The sequence below is a fragment of the Chaetodon trifascialis genome, chromosome 24, assembly GCF_039877785.1.
Source record: "Chaetodon trifascialis isolate fChaTrf1 chromosome 24, fChaTrf1.hap1, whole genome shotgun sequence".
Classification (NCBI taxonomy): Eukaryota; Metazoa; Chordata; class Actinopteri; order Chaetodontiformes; family Chaetodontidae; genus Chaetodon; species Chaetodon trifascialis.
In genome coordinates, this window is record NC_092079.1 from 2,649,102 (window position 1) to 2,669,674 (window position 20,573).

Consider the following 20,573-nt stretch of genomic DNA (forward strand, 5'->3'; position numbering starts at 1 on the left):
TGCTCTCTGCAACTGTGTTATTTGACACTCCTGAAAAATAGATTTTTAATCTCAGTGACACTGACTCTTGGTTAAGCAACTCCAGTTCTAAGCCAATGCCTTGGTCAAGGACACTGACATGAGCATTAACCTAATACATATGTGTTTGATGGTGGGAGAAACAGGGGCACCCAGAGAAAACACACAAACATGGGGAGAACATGCAAACTCCAAAGAGAAAGGCCCTGCCCCACCCAGGATTTTGAACCCAGAACCTTTGAGAAGACGGTGTGAACCACTGAGCCACAATGAGTCCCAACGTAACATCTTATCACTCTATGTGTGGACCCTGAAGTCGAGTACAGTGGAGGCATCCTCAAAAGGCTCAGTCGTTCACAAGCAAGGATGGGGCGAGGTTCACCACTGTGAACACATGATCATATAAGGGATATTAGTACATGAGCTCAGGAACACTTCGTAAAACCTTCGTAAAAATAGCCATTTAAGTCATAATTCATTGTCCGTTGCACTTGTGTGAAAGAAAGTCTATGAACTACATTTGATAGGGTATGCAAACATTTTTGTAACTTGTAACACTGACGATTGAACAACTTTGACATTCTCTTCAAAACTTCACCACATTACTAGGACCTTCTCTCATTCTCGCTCATAAAATTTCAAAATCCAGAGCGCCAGGTTACTGAGCATTGCTTTTTTTTTTTTTTTTTGCACAAATGAACTGCAGCACATCCCACACTGTCTAACATGCTTTACTTTCCCAAAAGGAAACAGTTGCAACAGATCTGCGTAGGGACAGTTTTGTCCAGTTTGCAGAAATGGCATTAATTAGGGTAATTAGGCAAAGCCACTTTAAATTATTCGTCCAGCGATATCATTTCAAACTCAGCCAAACCTGTCTGTCTCTTGGTAATCAAGCAAGAGAGTTTATAATGTACAAATTAACTTTGAGAAAAAAATCACTTGAATTTAGCTTAGAAAGCAGAACAAGGAAACAGTACATACTGAGAGTAAGTGAAAATAATTGAAAGACATAAATAACCAGGACACCAACCATTTATTACCGCAACTCCTAACAAAGACTAACTAAACATACACTGACGAGACCATGAACAAATAAATGAAGGTGTTGGCGGCAAAGTAGAGGATAAATGCATGAATCACTGGAGCAGCTGGTAACAGCAGTGATAAATGTGACTTACATTTGGTTGTGAAAGCCAGTTATAAGCATAAATTCACCCAGTTAGCAGAGAGGAAGGTACTACTTGCGTGACCTTGATTTCAGTGGCTGAGTTGGCTCAGAGGCAGGGAAACAGACACTGTTGCTGCTGCAGGCATGTGAGGTGAAGATTCAGAGCAGAGACAGGGCACTGCACCAGTCAAAAGAATCAGCTGTGCATGTTCCATGACTGCCTGTTGCACCAAAAGTGCAGAAGGAGATTGAGAAAGTCGGTTTATCCCTGGGGAGGTGGTTTCCAGGGCCAACCTCCTTGGAGCTCATGCTGAGCTGATGCTCATTTTTAGAAGTAAATATTTTTACAGTTTTTAACTTCGGTTATTAAAACGATAGCAGACTTCATGCTCCTTTGAAACGAGTTTCTTTGTTTAGAATAGAGGAGGAAGTTCATCAAGGGGAAGAGTCCCAGAGTTGGCGGTGAGGTTGTGTGTTTCAGACACACATTTAGCGTTTCGCTTCCATTTTTGGTTCTGTTCCAGCAGCAATGTCGGATTATTTTTCCTTGTAACCCCATTTTGAGAAATCCTCCATTGCTCTGTGTGAGAAATTCCATGTAGGTTTGAAACACAGGGGCCGCTAACTGTCAGTTGCTAATCAGCCCTGTCCTCTGTCTTCTCCGGTAGAGCTTTGATCTTTCGTCCCAGCAGTTCTGCAGTGGCAACAAGGCGCTCCTTCACAAATTCTCTCTGTGAATGAAGTTTTAGCTTCTTAGCTATTAGCTCACTCGCCACAAAGCTTGCCAGCATAACATTGCCTCTGTCACAATGTGGTCTTGTGAAACCGACTTGCTGGGCACACAAGCTCTGCTGAAGAGTGTTGACTTTGTCCCCGCAGCTCATTCAGTTTAGCATGTTTCGAGCTGGAATGACGCTCAAGATTGGCCTTTTTCAGAGAGAGAGGCATCACGCCACCAATGCTACAAACACATCAGCAGATGCAATACGAAGTTTGCTGGAGACTCCATGGCAGCAAGCATCTTAAACAGTGTTGCTTGAACCTGAGAATAGCCTCCATCAGACCCAAAATCCATTGGTATTCATTATCAATGAATCAATGGGCAGGGGTCATCCAGTCACTTTACTAGAATTACTAATAATGCCTACTTTTAAAACACCAATTTAAGTCAGAAAATGGTCATATCATGTCAGCCTCCTTCCATTTTGCCACAGTGACCCAGATTTTCCACCTAACGGCACCAGTTTTGTGAAAGAAAAATAAAAAACAGTGGAGTCTGTGGTGCTCCCAGACGCCTCCATCCCACAGTCTCCTGACTCTGGAGCTTTTCACTGGGAATGCAAGTGGCATGTGACAAACTGGTGTGATTATGCGCCTGCTCTGTATGTAATGCATTTCGAGGCCAGTCCCATTATATAATTTGTGGGTAATGACTGGTCCAGGCTAAGGCAAAGGGAAGAGCAGCAGAGCTGGGAAAGCGTTCAGTGGAGTGTAGCAGCAGAAGGCCTGTGGGTGGTAGAAATACTGACACACACACACACACACACACAGAATCATCAAAATAGCTTTGAACAATGGCTGCTCTGTCTCCAGCAGAAAGTTGTCATACCTCCCCCCCCACTCCTAATAATGACCTCTCCACATGTTCGCTCACCGTTTTGTTCAGACTCCAGGTGAATGTGTGTAAGCTCTTACCTACTTTACCCGTTCCTTGCATCATGCTGTTTTTTGAAGAGCACAAATTGAGTCTGCTCACTGTGACAGTGTTTGTGCAGCTTCAGAGAAGAGAGCCACAGATGACATTTATTTGTCTCCACAGGTACCCACCGTTCTTTGATGACAATCCATTTGGGATCTATCAGAAGATCCTGGCTGGAAAACTGGAATTCCCACGCCATCTGGATTTCTATGTCAAGTAAGCTCCCGACGCCGGGCCAGGGTCAAGTTACACCAAGAATCTGTGTGTGCGTTTTAGTCATACATTAATGTCACAAAAAGATTACTTTAAACACAATAGCCTAAAACATCCCATCTCCCCCCAGTCTTTCTATTTTTCAGTGTGGCACCAAGCAACCCCAATTCTAAAAAAAAATATATATATAAATATTGTTTTTATCCTGTTTTCAATTGAGTATATGTCAAAAAGGATCACCAAATTACCACATTCTGTTTTATGTGTGTTTTGCGAAGCATCCCTGCTATTTAATGACTATTTAAGCTTAATACAGTGGATGGGGGTCTCTTAAGTGCTGCATCGTCCCTGTAACAGCGGGACAGTGAGGTCCCTGGAGTTTAAGAGGGACTTCATGTTGACCTGCAGCCACTAATGACACACCCAGCTGATTTGGACTGGTTCAAATCAACTGCTCACACTGCCCATTAGACCAGCTGGAGGGTGCAGGAATGTGCAAGATTACAGGCTCAGCGCACTCTGGGTGTATGTATGTGAGTGTGTACGCACTCACTCAATCAGTCCTGACACACTGGCCCCAGAGAGGCCAGACACACACTGCTTCCCCTGATAATTCAGCGAACCCACAGCTTCCCATTGTTAAGCCATCTATCTTGCGGCTAGCAGACAGAAGGATTTTTAATATTTCTACCATTTGTATCACTCTTACACAGTTCCACGTCACACACTCCCATCCATCAAGAAGTGAAAGGCTGAACAGAGTACTGCAGGCAGACTGCTCCATCTCCAGCAGCAGCTGCTGCTGCCGAGCATAGACGATCAGACAGACTGGAGAGCTGTCCCAGGGTGACCCCAGCAGTAAAAGCCTTGTCAGCCATTAGTCAAGAAATTAGTTGGTAGTTAAGGACTTGTTATGGACATGTTGACATTGTGTTGACCTGACCTCACGCCCGTCTGCACCACCTCCATGTAATCCTCAGCTGTGTGTATGGTGTGGGATGCTTGCGTGGAATTCCTGAAACGTGTTTTGGCTCCCCAGGGGACTAGAAGAATGTGCTAGAGGGACTTTAATGGGTAACATTAACCCTGCCCTCCACACGCACGTCACAGTGCTCTCGAGCAAGACATCAAACCCTGAACTGCTGCAGTGGAGCCACCGTAGGGCCAACATTTGTAATATGCACAACAGAGGGAAGCTTAACCACTTGTATAATAAAGAGCTTTTTTACTCTTTCATGAATAATACAATAATTCCCCAAGTCTGTGGAGTATAACTATTAAAAGAGAAAATGTTAGTCGTTTTTCATCTGCATCGAAGGATTATCAGGCCATAATTAGATGCATTAATTGATAGTTGCTGTCCACTTTTGGGACAGTGGAATGAGCTGGGAACACAGCATTCAGCATTTTAGCGTTTTTTAAAGATGCTATGTTGAGCAGTTGCCGATTTACACATCCAGCAGAGACAGAGTTACATAATCGTTCCATTAGAGTCTAACAGTTTTCCTTCCACAGCGTCAAATCCCAAACATCGTGACTTATCATCGCTCTTATATGCTCTGAACTTTGAAATGACTCAATAGCCCTACCAGCTAGCATTAACTGTGTCTGTCTGCTGTTTGGTCCTGCACTCAAAGAGCCTGAAACACTTTTTAGAGCTGTGGGTGAAATGCAGAGTCGCTAATAATTATCTTGAATTAATGTTTTTAATATAAGAATAGTGATTAGTGCGGCTTTAAGGGGAAACCTAACTGGTGAAGGGACAAGCAAACATCTGTTGGAAAAACGAACCACAAAATATTGGGTTGCCTTTCTCTTTGTCAGTTGGCTGGTTTGTTTGTTTTTATCTATATCCTCTCTCCCTTCTTGTTTTGTCGCCATCATTTCCGCATGAATTCCCCTTCATGAAATCCATGAAAAGGCATAAATACAAATATTTTCCCCCGGAGCTGATTAAAATATTTCTCTGTGACATATCACTCCAAAGGCCTGTCTTAAAGCATAGGAGGGATTTAGCTAAAAACAGAGAAATAGCTGACTTATCAACACCCAGCCACTGTATTTATGAGCCTGCCGGCAGCTCTTCGGATGTGAGATACGGTACCTTCATCAGAAGCTCTCTGTTTGTCAGCAGCTATCACATTTCATCAGAAAGCCTACACTCTGCCATTTTAAGAACCCTGTGAATCATCCTCATCCCTCTCTCATGGATGTCTATGTCATGTGGTTATAGTCTCAGGAAGGTCCTGTCTGCAAAAAAATGTGCTACATTCTTCAATTAAAAGATTGTCAAAGGGACACAACTCACTCACCAGCCCTTGTCACCTTTTACAGCTGTCAGGCCACCTTAGGTGAGGATGCATTTATCATTTTGACAGAGCTGGGGAGGACCTTCTTGCAGTTCTTCTATGTGAGAAACACTTTTCAGAACCACACTGCACAGCTTTGGATTCACTGACTTCACTTCTTTTTTCCCCCCAGAGACCTCATCAAGAAGTTTCTGGTCATTGACCGAGCCAGGCGGCTAGGCAACATGAAGGTGAGTCGGTTAGACTTCCCGTCTCCCTGAACCACATGGCAGCTCACCATATTTCATACCTTCAGTAGGTGCTTTGACGTCAACAAGCTGAGGAGCAGAAAAGGCCCACAGTGTGACTGAAGCTCCACATGCTTCCAATTAGTCATAAGTGAAGAGAATTCACAGAAGGCTTGTTTGGGTTTTTCACCTCCAGCAGGATGGATGCCTGTCTTATAGTTACTTCTGTTTGTAATGTCTGACTTGTAGTCTAAATATTGTTAGTCCCTAATGGAAGCAATCTACTTGGTCCTCCCAGCGGCACAAAGTTCAGGAAGTGTTTTCATGACTCCATTATTGAGTCAAAACAAGTTCAAGCGTTCGAGAATACATTCACAGAACTGTTTTTTCAGCACAATATCTTGAACTTGTGGCCTCAGAAGACTCAGAATGTGTGTGACTGCTAACCTGTCAGGCTAGACTAAATATTAGAAACACCTATCAGGATAACACAATGCAATTCAAGACTTCTGCGTTAGTTTTAGCGAGGTGGAGCTAAGAAAAAGCACTCCAGCAAAGCGCTTTCCTACTCAATCATGAGGCCAAAGTTACAGATCTAAGCCACATGAGACAACTCTGAGCAAACTCCTTATGCAAATATAATGCAGACCTTGACATGTCATTGGAATCTCTGGAAAAAGCTACCAAGTGGACTTTAGATGCTCTGTGCAAGCAAGTACCTTTTTCAGGCCTGAGCAGTGCTGCGTCCAGCCCCCTGTGGATGCAGCCTGAGAGCGATACAGGGGCTGCTTGTAAAGCTTAGTGCTGTGAGTGCATGGTCATAAGCGAATGGCTCTCGACTCTCCTTCAATTATGATGGTTTAATTAGAAATCAAACTGAAGCTGTTACAGGTAGGATACTTAAAAACTATCGACATTCACTAACCAGCACCTAGTTTGGGTCAAATATTTGTTCCCGTCTTCTTGATAAATAGATGGACCACATGGAAAAGGAAACCTGAAGTTACTTAGAAGGCCTGAACCTGGAGCATGCTATATAGTTAACTTTATTTGAAACAGGATTGCACAAGAATTTAAGTACCTCGGTCTCTGGCAGGGAGCATTAAATGCTCAGAACAGAGAATCAAATAACCAATTGAACAGTAATTTCTGCATTTAGCACTATGACCCCATACTGACCCTTCCCGTTGGAGCTCCAACTGCTACTTTATATATAGTGAGTGTCTTTCAGCAATGACAAGCTGCTTGTCTGGAATGAATGCATCTCTCGTATCGAGGTGCCCCCTGATTGTGACAGAGGGATTAAAAGAGCTCATAAACCTTCCAAACAACTATGCTATAGAACCTAAAGGAAAAAGAAGAAGAAGGTTTGGAATGTGGAAGAAAAGTATTTAGAGTGATTTCACTGTGCGCAGCCTCGGGAGGTTGAGAGGCTTTTTTAGTGATCTCTAGGAGGAATTACAGCGTGGAAAACAGTGTGTTCATTTAGCATGTTTTTGAGAGCCTGCCCCTTCATCACTCATCAATGGGGGCTGTGTAGATTTCCATTCAAACTGGAGGACTGGAGCATTTCAATTAACATTAGTGAAAGGAGCGGGAGACTGAGAGCTGCTCTCAATAAAACAAATACTTCTCTAAGCCCAGTGATTAACTCCACATAATCCCAGACAAGATGATATTGATTTGTGGCTGCCAATATTCCAGTCACAGCGCTCATTAAGGCTGAGGCTGTCTGTCCTGATGTACAGAGGCTGCGATGTGCCACTATGATAATGGTTTACATTGTCACTGTTTAATTACAAAATTCAAAAAGTAAAAAAATCATTAGAAGTTCTTCCAAATGTTTTAAATTAAACAGCATTTAAATGATGCATTCATAGCCTGAAAGTGAAAAAATATGCAGTTGATTCATAATTGAATATATACTGTATGTACATACATTGAAATTAACATTTCAGTTTCACTACACAAGTCAGTTTCATTCAATTTAGTTCTTAAAGATTCAGTTTCACCCAAACAAATAAATAAAATAAATTGCTTTAGAGAAATTTTTATTCTGAAAAATTTTCCCTGTTATAAAATTGTGGCAAGAAAAATGAAACGACTTAAATAGTTAAAGTTGACCCCTTTTTGCCAATTTTGTCTGGATGGGGTCTCATGATTAACAGATTTTCTCGAGCAACTTTGACCTACATTTAAACAAAAGACGTAATTTACAATGCTCTCATTATTATGCAATAAAAAAACAAAGCAACGTTAGACAAAAGGTCTTTTAGCCGTGCTAGCATCTAGCCGTGGCTGCTACTTAGGCACAACAGAGCCATGAGCTAAATGCTAAACACCAACATACACATTGTCATAATGACAGTGCTAACATAATGATATTAAGGGGGTGTAATATTTAGTATCTTCATCATTTGAGTAGCACTAAACACGAAGTACAGCTAAGGCTGATGGAAATGTGTAGTTTGCTGTACTGGTTTAATTGAAACTGTGATCAGGATTCATCCCCTGGGGACCATGAGGATGAACATTTCATTACAGTGTATCCAATAGTTGTCCAGTTTCAGTCAGATCAAAGAGACGCACCGAGCAAGAACATTGGCATCCCTGGAGCCACACTGCTAGCACAGCTAATAAAAACACAGTTGATCTCATAGGGATACTGCCATTACCAGATGCTTCCACTGAGTTCAACATACCCACTTCAATTCTCAGTTTGAGCTCATACAGGGCAGAAAGTGGCAGGCCTCCCTAATTTATCTGCTCCTGCTGTTTGTACTGCCAAGACATCAGCCTGATATCGACACACAGCTGGCTAGCTATAGCTGCAGGAACAGACTGAAGAAAGTCTGCACACTGCTCGCTTCACCCCTCATAACCATGAGATAATATCTCATTGACACGCACAAGCTGGGAGCTCAGATCAGTCAAAATGAAATCAAATTGAAATTAAATTGAACCCACCGAGCAGCAGCAGGAGCTCTGATTGGCCAGCTGTTATGTATTAGCGGGAGCTGAGTGTTGGGCCTGGCCTATCAGAGCTCCTGCTGCTGCTCAGTGGGTTGGACTTAATTTTGTTTTTAGGTGGTCCATTTTCAAATTCATCATTCATCATTTTATCTTTTAAAGACCAGAAAAGGCAAATGTTTTGATTTGGAAATTTGAAGCTAAATTTTTTATTTGATTGTATTGATGCATCATTTAAATATGATTTCATTAATAATACTATAACAGCCAGTAAAAGTATAAAGATGATCTATTTATTCATTAGGATTTTAAAACTCTCAAGGTCTAATTGTTCGGGCACTCTCGAGACTCCATACAGACAGACCTTTTTTTGTTTTGTTTTTTACATTTTGTTGTGTTAACTATCTACTGAAGGAGACCGGCAGTAAACCACAGGAGGAAAGAGATGAATATCACGTACACATAGACGTTGTTATTCCCAGATTTCTTCAAACAGAAGATGACATTCAGATGACATTTGCCACTTCTTTTTCATGTCTAAAAATGCCCAGATGTTGCTTGTTGCTATGGTGGGAAGAGCGCTGAACGCGACCATCCTGGGATATGATTAGTGTCCACAGAGAGGCAGATACAGTCTGACATAACTATTAAAACACCATCAGAATTCATCTTTATAGGTGAAGCATTTAATTTAATATTCCCTCTATCAATGGGATAGATCAATGCCATCAATGCTACATGTCAGGAATCAAAATAAAAGCATCATTACTGTATGCAGAGGATGTCTGTGCTCACATATCCGTGTTTTTCAGTATTTATATAGCCATGTTTTGTGTTTCAGAATGGAGCAGATGATGTGAAGAAGCATCGGTGGTTCAAGACGGTTGACTGGGAGGCAGTTCCTCTGAGGAAACTGAAGGTTAGAGGGGTTTTCAGAAGTGTTTCTTTCAGTCTCTGTTTCGCTTCGACTGCAAATCAAGTTATTATTCAGTGGTTTCGGTTTCCATGTAACACTCATCGCTTTGATTTTCCTGTCTTACCTTCCTGTTAATGGCTTTAATACATGGTAAGCTAATGCTAATTCAGTCTATTCTCCAATAGCCATTGCTCTTAGTATTACATGTATATGACTAGAGTAATAGCTTAGTCATGTAGCGTTAGCTTTATTGTTTCAGCTCTGCACTCGAGCTTACACAGACTGTTTTACTGTCTCCACAGCCCCCCATAGTTCCGAAAGTTTCCCATGAGGGTGACACCTCTAACTTTGATGTTTACCCGGAGGACGACTGGAAGAAAGACCCTCCTGTGCCTCAGAAGGACTTAGAGATCTTCAAGAACTTCTGACCGCTCAGCCTGGTTTATTTATTGATGGAATATCTTGAGAATTGACACGACATATTGTAAAGTTACCTTTACAAGTACAATCATGGAGAAAATCCTTATTTATCAAAGCTGGGGGGCGGGGAGTCACGTTTTATCTGTAATAATGCCGTCCCCAAAGACAAACTCCAAATGATTGATACTGTGACATGTATCATACCACAGAGATGATTTGCTTTTTATATTTTTATTTATCTGACTTAAGTCAAAACCTTTGCTGTTTCGATTTTTTATCACAGTTTTTTCTCTGAGCCTGCTCATATGCAAAAAAAAAAAGAAAAAAAGAAAGAAAATCTGGTTCCTTTGAAACCAAAAGACTGTTACTTTCTAGGTTATAACCAGGTCTTTTTTTAATACTACCATGTTTAATTTTTTATCTCTTTTTAAAAATGTCCATGCGGTCATATTTAATGTGACTTCAGACTGGTGCTGTAACTGTCAGCTGGCCAGTAGTCATTAATGTGCGATTTTAGACTCCTTCTACTATATGTAGTCATGAATCAGCCACTTAATTTGAAAAATCTTGACCAGTAGCACTTGTAAAAAGGTGCCTTACCTCACAGTGTGACGGGCATGACGTCTTGCAATTACATAAAGTTCGCTTGAACTAGTGCTTTTCTCAATCATCAGCGCTCCATGCAGTACTAATAGAAGCCGAATCACAGGACGCTCAGTACATGTGAGGCGCTGTCGTAGAGAACAGGCTGCTGAATGTGCTGCCATGTCTCCTCCTGTAAAGTTTTCTTCCCCTAGCTTCCTGTTGCAGCTCTACAACAGACTTTTCCACACCACTTTTCGCTCACCCGTCGTCATCATCATCATTGTCACTGTTGGTGAAAGGTGCTGGGACAGTATAGATCTTTAAAATAAACCTTAATGTCTGCTGCCATTTAAATCCAAACGACGATGTGATTTTTGTGAAAGGATCTCTGCGGTGTTCAGACCAAAAAACAGCACTGTGTCAAAAAAAGGGCACCGATGACACTAGGTCTCCTCTGGCAGCACAGCAACAGCGGTGGGTTCGCTCAGGCACAGCGCTGCTGTGTGATAACCCGTGTTTTGGCAGCGCTCAGAGCTCGATACGCACTTCCATGCATTAAATGGAAGAGAACGCTTTGTGGTCTTGGTTCCACATCTAAAGTGGGAGCCATTATGTGGCCTGTGTAGACGGGGTGGTAGACAAGAGAAAAGTTTGAGTAATAAATCCATGGAATCCATAAAGGAAAACTGGGGTTTATTACAATATTGGTTACCCACAGATTGTTTGTGTGTTTGTTTGTTTTGATTGATATTGAAACTTCAAAATGAACGTGAGGGAGATGATCTCATGTTGCAAATGGGCCCCTGGTATGTACTCCTGCAGGTAATTGATTCCTCGCCGGACAACCCTGCGTTCTTTTCGCAGGAGCCCTCTGCGTCACGACCGCCGCTTCGCCATCATATCGGAATTAATGAGGAAGCTGCCTTTTTTTTTTTTTTTTGTCACGCAGTGCTAATGTTGATCTGAACAAAGCCCGGGTTTTATTTTCAGTGAACTGTTTTAGGACTGAATAACGGGACTGAATGTTGTTCCGATACACGGCTGGCAAACACTCGCTCACATCAGTGCGTCTGTGACCTTTTTGTGTTGTTGCTTGACTGTACAGGAGTAAACACTTGAAACACTAAAGTGATTTTTTTTGGTGTGTTTTCTCTGAACGACCGAGAATGTTTGTTGGACCAAATATTGAGCAGGCACCTGCCGTCCTCACCACTCCAAGCATTTTCCTCATTCGCACATTTTCACCTGCCTGCTTTCACATCCCGACTGTTCCAGGGCATTTATACATACGATAGGAGTGAATTTCTCTGAGTAGAGCCTGGTCGATGTTTGACGTGTTGACTGGTACTCTTAAAGCAGAAACACATGACATTAAATTAAATTCATATCAATAATGATAGAGTAAGAAGAAGTCGATTCAGCTGAACCATAGATATCCTTTCTATTTCACACATTCTTGCAAACCTGGCACCTATATTACCCACAATGCATCTTGAGATATTTGAGTGTGTTATGCTAGTAGCAGCTAATGTAGCCTGGAACAGCCTCAAGCAAGGATGGGGAGTGGGCTGCAGGGAGCTGATACCTCACTCTAATTTCACACCCACACATTTTTTTTTTTTAATATTTTTATTTTCTTATCTCTTCATTACGGAAAGATTAAATAAATAACCAATAATGTCAACCTAGCTGTTACATCAACACGCTCTGCACCATTTAGCCCCCATATAGCTGATGCAACGACATTGAGACAAACAAAGAAGACATCAGCATGTACAGCAGGTCTGTCGCTCGTGTTTTGATACTGTTTTTGTTCACAATGCCTGTAATCTCACACACCATGTTTTATTCAGACCTTTTTCTAGAGGAACCTGGACTCTCGGTGTGGTGCTCATCCAGAGCATGTGTTGTCTTTAACCTGCAGCCCTGGCCCATTTTGTATCACCCTGTGATGTGCTTTAGCTTTCTCAACCTTTGCCTTTAAAATGTTTGCTTTATATGCGCAATCATACATAGCTGTCTAGCCAGTACATAACAATGCCTTTTAATATACAGTAGCTCCCTTTATATCTTGGATTATGGAACTCCACGTGATGGCACCTTTGTATGAAGACTAAAGAATGTCTGAAAAACTGGAAGTGAAATATGTTGCGTTGTCCTGCGTGGTCCTTCCTGTCCTCCCCACTCGCTCGCCCTGCAGCCGCTGTCAAGAGTCCGTCTGAAGGTCAGCCGCCGGCCTGTGTATTCAAGCAGAGCTTTCATATTTACAAAATGGAAATCTGACATTTGGGAAATGAACTCTTCATTTTGGTGAAGTTTAAAGCTTCACTTGTGTCAGGCTTTCAGGATAAAATGCGCTGATTCTCCCTGCACACAGCTCGGCGTGGAGCTGCAGAGAAGAACATCAGAGATAGCATAGAAGTGGCATCATACATTGATAAATCTGCATATTATCCCATTCTGGTGCTAAGATTTGAAAGCTGTGTAAGGCCTTAGCTACTTGTCTTACTTCATATTGTACTGTCATTGTGTGTATTCCCTAATTTTGCAAATAATTAAAACAGTGAATCTGGTGCTTTAGCCTTTGGAAGTAATGCTTTATTTTATGTCTGTAATTTCTTAATGATTTGTAATATTCATGGAAAAGACTTTTATAGTGCACCAGGAAGGTAGAAACAAAAAGCTTTCATGAAGCTTCATTTAAGGTGATTCCAGTGAACAAAGCAGGCTGAGACAAATCCAAGAACAGGGGAGAAGGGCAAAACCTGAACTCAGAACAGACTGAGACGACACATATGGACATAATACACAAGAGGCTGAATCACAGGAGACACAGAAAACACACAGACAGGAAGTAAAACGAACATGACAGAGTGAACCTTCAGCATAAAACAGGAAATAAGTCAAGCCCTTCAAAATCGATCTTATTCATGGGTGTGTGGACATGCCCGATGATGGACAAGTTTGTCCATGCGGAGATATTTTCACTGCTTCTCTTTTGTCAAGCGGAAAGCTCCAAATATTTGAGTAAAATGGAACTTGTGACCTTGCACAAAGGCTCTATCCACTGTGCAAAACAATAATTCGAACCTTTCAAAGTCATTCAAGATGCTCCATCCAAGCATGGACTCCTGTGACCCAGGGACAACATAAGAAAATAATAGCGCTGTATGTTGTGGAAAACCTTTTTTCTAACAGAAAATACAACAAATGCGCAAAAATTTCAGACTATTCTGATGATATGCATGCCGGAAGATGAGGACGTAGGTGTGGAGCGTCTAGACTCAACCACAACCGCAGGTGGTTGACTGCTTTTTTTAATCTAATATGACTAAGACAACACTTCGTCACTGAATAAGCTCCTTGGGAATGATTTGACCGCAGGGTTTATCTGCATGTGATAGATGAGGAAACTATGAGCAGTCATGCAGTGTTCATATGCTCCCCTGAGTCCTCAGAGACTGAATGTCTGTGCACCAGGGACGTTACATCTTAACCCCAAGAGTGCTCTCTCACTGCCATGTGGGACAGCCAAAATTGAGATGGTGCCCTGTGTTTGTGTGTTTCAGACCTAATCTTGATGCTCAGCTGCTTAATATGCCTGATTATAATTAACTTCTTGATAGCAGCACAGTGTTCGCGGTTATTCTTTGGTTAACCGCCTCATGAGGAAACCCCTGACATGACATTTCCCAGCAATTTCCTCGTGTTTTTCGACAGGGGCATGACTGTATTCCCGGTAGCTGTTTTCATCTGTGTCTCTTTAAGTGTAATCGCAATTTAATTGAGCTTTTTACATGGACTATGGTCAATTCTATGAGCTTTAATTTCCTCTCTCTATCTCCAGAACCCAAAGGAAGGACTGGCATTAATGTGCTGAACGCTGAGTTTCATGGAGGGTTATTATGTTTACAGTGGAAAAGTGAGTCATGTTTTGTCTGGAGTCCTTGCTAGTCTCTCTTTAAGTGATGACAGTTAGGACGGCAGAGCTGCACAGCTCTACTAGTCAGTTAATGAATGCCTTATGAAGTACTTTCAAGGTGAATTTGGTGAAGTGATGGCAGAGGCTGTGGGAGTGCAGGGTGATATTTCCCAGAAGGCTCGGAGACAGAAAATGCTCACAATCAAGAGGGAAGGAAAAGTGTCTGTAGCGACAGAAGCATCAGAAAAAACTGCATCATTTACATTAAATTACCATTTTGCGACTCTATAATAGCACATAGTATTTGATGAATTTAATGCTAACTTCACAGATGGAAGTAGACAATTCATCACAATGTACATCATGCCATTTGTTATTGTAATAGCTGATAACATGATGCATCTTTGTTGAATCAGTCCACACTTTCATGTACGATGATAATGACGACGTAATGAGCATAACCCGGGGTGCACAGAAGTTTTTCAGTCACGCAATCCCCCTCGCTGTCCCCGGTGCCTCCTTCGCTGTCCTCCGCTTCAGCTTCCCACGTGGCTTTGGGTCAGATGTCGTTTCTGCGCTTGGTTTTTATTAAACTGAGATCAGAGAATCCATTTTCTCTTCAGAAAATCATGACAGAGTTGGCCGTTGTTCTTCATTCAGCAAACTCCCCATTTAACAAGCGAGCGACTGGACTTTTTAGCTCGACTTGCTTGTTTGTTAGCTTGTGCCACATGTGACATTACGCATGTGTACCTGTGTGCAACTTCTGTGCACCCCTGAGCCTAACATTCTTCAAGGCTTATAAAAAGTCACCAAAAACAACTTAATCAATTAATGCAGCTTTAAAGATGTCTGATATGTGTCACACACACGTCTATGTAAGCCCAAAAGTGCACGAGTTTCAACCTTTTCTTTTAGCACATCCTGGTTTCCCTTAAGTTAAACACATTGCGCTAATAAAACTTCACATCTCACTCTCAGCCAAATCACTCCCAGCCTGAAATAGCAACAAAATGACAATTTTAAGTCCATTTGGATTTTCTACATCAGCAGACTCCATTACAGATCGAGTCCTGTCAAACCAAATGAACTCCTCCTGAACTCTGCATGTGAATGAGAGCTGAAAATGGGGCAGACATGATTAATTAATAATTAAAACCATAATTAGTGTCCTTGCAGTGAGGCCACAGGCCCGAAACAAATGGAGGTCCGCAGGAAAGTCTTTGGCTCAGTGACTCATGGTCAGGAAGCTGACACGCTGCATCGAGGCAGCAAACTCAATTTAGAAGGTTTCATTTCTAACAAGAAGCTTTTGGTTTGTCTTTGTTGGAATATTCTTAAAATAATACGAATCTTGTGTTGCACTCCTGGTCCAAATTTCACGTCTGGACTTGAAATTTAAGCCGCCATTTCTCTGGAATCCGACTGGTGTTGGATTTCAAAGGTTAATGGTGTCTTTTGGAAGGTTACAAGCAAGACTCTTTCCTCCCCTGCTTTCAGACCCACTGATACAGCCCCACCCGAACAAACCCAACAGCCAAATTTGCCAATGCACGTATGAGAATATTGACATTAGAAAACGACGACAATCACGTAAAAGAAAAAAAAAATCATAATAATTCATAATTCAACAGACCCTGACATATTAACTTGCCTGACTTTCACCCAATAATGAAATTGGAAATGAGCTTCAGATGAGTGAACAATGAACACATTAAGCTCCCCATAGAAATCAACTACCTGTCCAATTACTTTGTCTGGTGCCAGCGCTGATCCCCCAATTGCTCATTTGAGATTTGAAACAGTTGTGAGAGATTTCGAAGGCTGAAGTCATATTTTTTATTCGAGCCCTCACACTCTTGAATATAAAACACAGAAGTATGCCATTTACATGACAAATAAGTTCATTTATGTACTTAAGTTAAAATAAGTCGATATTGACGTGAAGAACGTTGGTTTCCTGAGTAAAAGTGTTGTGTTTTACCCATTCATCCACCATTAACTCCTCCATATTCTGTGTTTTTCATTCTTTATACCACCTCACCTTGTTGTGAGTGTCTAATATTACCTTGTATGGGTTTACGCTTGACTTTGCTGAAAGCCCAGTGAGTCTCGCACAAACCCTTAAGAGTGCCTTGTGTGTGCATGGGTTCAACCATCGCTGACTTCTTCTGAAACAGCTGCGTAATGACCTGTCTCACCAGATAGAAGTCATTTTTCCACTCAGACGGCCAATAAACACATTGATTGGCTCTGTTCAGGAAGAAGGTTCATCATAGAAGAAAAAAACAACTCTTGCTGACTTGCTGATAATCGGACATTTGAGGCAGTACAAATCATCTGACCCTGTCTTTTAAGGGCTTTTTAGTGTCACCAGCCCTGTGAAGCCCCACCTGGCCAAACAACAGGGTGCGCTTGTTTACATGCCCTGTGATATCGCTCTAATAACAAGCCAACGCTCAGGTCATGTCAGCAGCGGTCACCTGGGGTTCCTGTCATCAGCGCAGGTCGGGAATGCACCACACCCCTGCTGGGAAAGCGATGATACCTCAACACACCACCCCACCCCCAACCAAGGTGCCACCCTCCCACCTGGACTAATGCTCACCTTTGAATCTGCCCTGCCGAGGCGTGGCGAGGCTGGCACTCTGCGGGCACGTTTACCACCATTCAGGGAAACGCTGTCTTCTGTGGTAGATTATTAAAGCCAAGGGAAAAAAAGTTCAGAAATGAATCTGTGAGGAAAAAGGTCAAAGGAATTTCATTCAAGTAGTAAGAATTTTGAAAATTAAGAGAATAAATTGTGAATTAACTGTTACAATTTCCTGCTTCAGTCATATAATTTCCCCTTGAGCATCCCTTTAACTCACTTGTAACCTGTGTTGAGCTTTAAAAGGGAGTGTTTCAACAGAAATGCACGTTATCATTGCAGCTCCGTAGGCGCTTTAGTTTCCACGAAGCTCATCTTGCCGAGTGGACTGCAGAGGTGTTTATTGGTCTGTTGAGAGGAGGCTGTCAGTGCGGGAGAAATGTTGTGGGACTTCTTGATGGATCTACCTTAATCTACTTTAATTAGAGGGGACTAGGCATTGGAACAAAGTGTGGTTCGCTTTGATTTGAGAGGCAGTTAATTGCACCTGCCTAGCCATGATAACTACCCTGGGGTCACCACGACTTAAACACCCAAAGTGTCAAAGAACACTTGAACATAAAAACAAACTTAACCTCAGCAAGCCCAGTATTTCCACCACATAATCTTTAAATAATCTTCTGCTTTTTTGATGATCCTGTTCTTCCATTTTTGTTATAGTTATAGTATAGTTTTGTTATATACTTAAGCTTAGTTAAAGTTGTGTTAAATTGAAATCATAATATCTTAAAACCTGCATGTCAGATATTTTTAAAACCACTTTATTTTGTCTGTATTTTAGGTATTTTTGCCTGCCACACCAGCAAACTATGTGTTTTTGGTATCAGATATTTTTGCACCTCAATAGATTTTTCAAAATATGCTTAAATTATGCTCAAGCTTCCAATGAGGACAAGTACAAGTACTAGTATATTCTGAAAGCATGTAGTATGCCGTGGTATAATTGGAAAAAGAGTTGTGGGGTATTTAGGACAGACAACCAAAACCATCTGTGTGATAGACAACACTATTGGAAGTTGCAAGAACTCCAAAATGATGGAGCTGTAAATAAAATGTTTGAATCATTAATTCATCAAATGGTGGTACGCTTGACTCAACACCATTAGATATATTTGGCTTAACATCTGAAAAGACTTGCACTCTGGATTTTTCCATTTCCCCTCGATATTTCTAATATGACCTTGCCAAATTCGAAAAAAAAAGAGCGGAGGGCCAGCTTGCGCTTATGTGCCGCTTGTGTCTTTGCGTGCACGTCACAGTGGAACTCCTCTCTCAGTAAACCGACACACATGCCCGGTGCTTCCCATCCATCAGCGCAACAGCTCAACAGCTGGAAGTGATTGAGCGTTTCTCTGCTCCGTCCCTAAGTCCTCCGGAGACAAAGACGCATACTCACACTCCGTTTCACATGCAGTCTAGTCTTGCTGTCTCTCTCTCCTCCCCGCTTTCTCTCTCACATCCAGCTAAACCTCTGGAGAAAGCCCATTTTCAAGGCACCAGTAGGAGCTCAATCATCCAGGCTTTCCTCAAATACCTCCCATGTGTTTTGAATGGACGCCTGACATTTCTTTCCCTGTTCTGTTATCCCTAGAAACGTTTCATTTCATTGATGGATTTTCATATTAGCGCTCCCCTCCTCCCCCCAGATGCTACTTAGCTGTTCGGCCATGCTTGTTTGCGCATTAAGCCCACTTAGCCTTGTGACCCCCTGACACACAGAGTAAGTATTTGGCCGGTGCCCTGGCGCTCGCTGAACTTTTTGCTGTCGAGCACAATGTGGGATTCAGCGCTATTGGAGACATCTTCTTGGCACGGGAGGAAGGAAACATTAAACACAGGCTGATGGCTGTAAGACAAGCGAGAGAGAGAATCAGAGATTCATCATCCTGCTGGCCAGGAACACATCCAAACACCGCTGCCTTGCTCACTTGGCCCACCACAAGTCAATGAGTCATACTAATTCCTGATGGTTAATGCGTCTTCGTTACGAAACTGCATTTCTGTGGGTATGTTTGATAGTGCACAGAGCATCAGTTGGCCTAATTCTGCAAGCAAGTCACAAAGGATCGGAGGGTGTTTTGATATTTACTTCATGAAAAGTCAAGCGATCCATGCGCCTGACAGTCTTCCACCTATGCCTTTGCGATTCATAAATAAGTCACTGAAATACATTAACGCGTTATCATGGAAATCTGGTTACTCTATAGTCTGCACAGGGATCCTACTTTTAAAACAAAGCCTCCTCTGCCCGTCATCACTCATACTGATGTGCATACTGTTAAGATGGAAAGTGGATCCCGACTGATAGCCAGAGAGCCGAATATAAAGAGTCTAAAACCATAGACACCACATCGAAAAGAGCTAAATGATGTTTTCTGAGGGTTCATAGATTTGCTCCCATTCCAACAATGGGGAGATGAGGATCAGTACAACAGGCAGATATACTGTGTATGTTCAGGAATGATGTGTGCTGTCAGTTAGCTTTTACTGAAATCTGGTGGTTCAAAACATTTGGTAAAAACCAAAATTAAGGACATATGTGTGTATCAAGAAAAGTTCAGGCCTGAATCACATGATACTTTTTGTTTGTGTTGTTCCAGTTTTGAGAGCTGATTGATTGATTGAATTTCTTCTTAATACAAAAAAAAAGCACAAGACATCCAACATCCATCAAAACAACGCGATCCTGAAATACAAAAAAACCACAGTTTAAGAAATAAAGAAGATTCAGACATCAGAACAAAAGGACAACTAGAGTAACAATGCCATTGCAAATTTCATTACAATCCTGTGACCCTCATCCATAAAAACAGTTATATTTAATATTGATGTGTAGTGGGAGGCTGTTGCACAACTTGGTTAAAACAGGATCTTCTGGATCCATTATTCACTTGAGGCACTTTGCATAAATGTACACAGTAATTAAATTGTCTCTGCTGGTGGATATGAGCTTGGACTTCGTGATCACTGCCTGGTGGCATCTCTCAGCAGCACTCGTTTCAAGAGACCCCAATCGAAATTATTGCTGAGTGTCACTTCAAACAAATGAACAAGCCTTTTTAAATTATCTCTATCAGCGATATTCATCTGGATACTGAGTTTGCTTTGGACTGACTCATCAAGACTTCCTCTCAGTCATAAACAGGGATGCACCTTTTCAAGAAGAGTGAAAAATAGATCAAACCCCTGGTTTACCCATGATCTATCAGTCTTGTTAGTGGAAAGAAATAAAGCCTGGTCCCTTTGCTAAACACTGGGAGTAATTCCCATTGGAACATTTTCAGAGCACTCAGAAGCAGATGTGCATCCATGATGAGAAAAGCCAACTCAGAGTAGTTGCTGGATTTAGTCTCAAGGTCAAATCCTGCAATGAAGGCTATAAATTCTGATAAAACTAACAAGTTTTCCTCAATTCCTTCTCAGATCATGGTCAGTGACTGTTGACCACGAAGAGACTAATCAGCCTAGATCCC

At 41.9% G+C, this 20,573-nt stretch overlaps 1 protein-coding gene across 1 annotated transcript in view; it reads left to right on the forward strand.

The window, feature by feature from the left end:
* prkx (protein kinase X-linked) overlaps positions 1 to 10,252 on the forward strand; it is a 37,216-nt gene extending 26,964 nt beyond the window's left edge. The window contains exons 5-8 of the mRNA XM_070957882.1: positions 3,009 to 3,104; positions 5,583 to 5,640; positions 9,449 to 9,526; positions 9,826 to 10,252. Of these exons, the coding sequence (XP_070813983.1) occupies positions 3,009 to 3,104; positions 5,583 to 5,640; positions 9,449 to 9,526; positions 9,826 to 9,951 (358 nt within the window). The 3' untranslated portion in view covers positions 9,952 to 10,252. The remainder of the gene's footprint in view (positions 1 to 3,008; positions 3,105 to 5,582; positions 5,641 to 9,448; positions 9,527 to 9,825) is intronic.
* Positions 10,253 to 20,573: the final 10,321 nt, after the last annotated feature.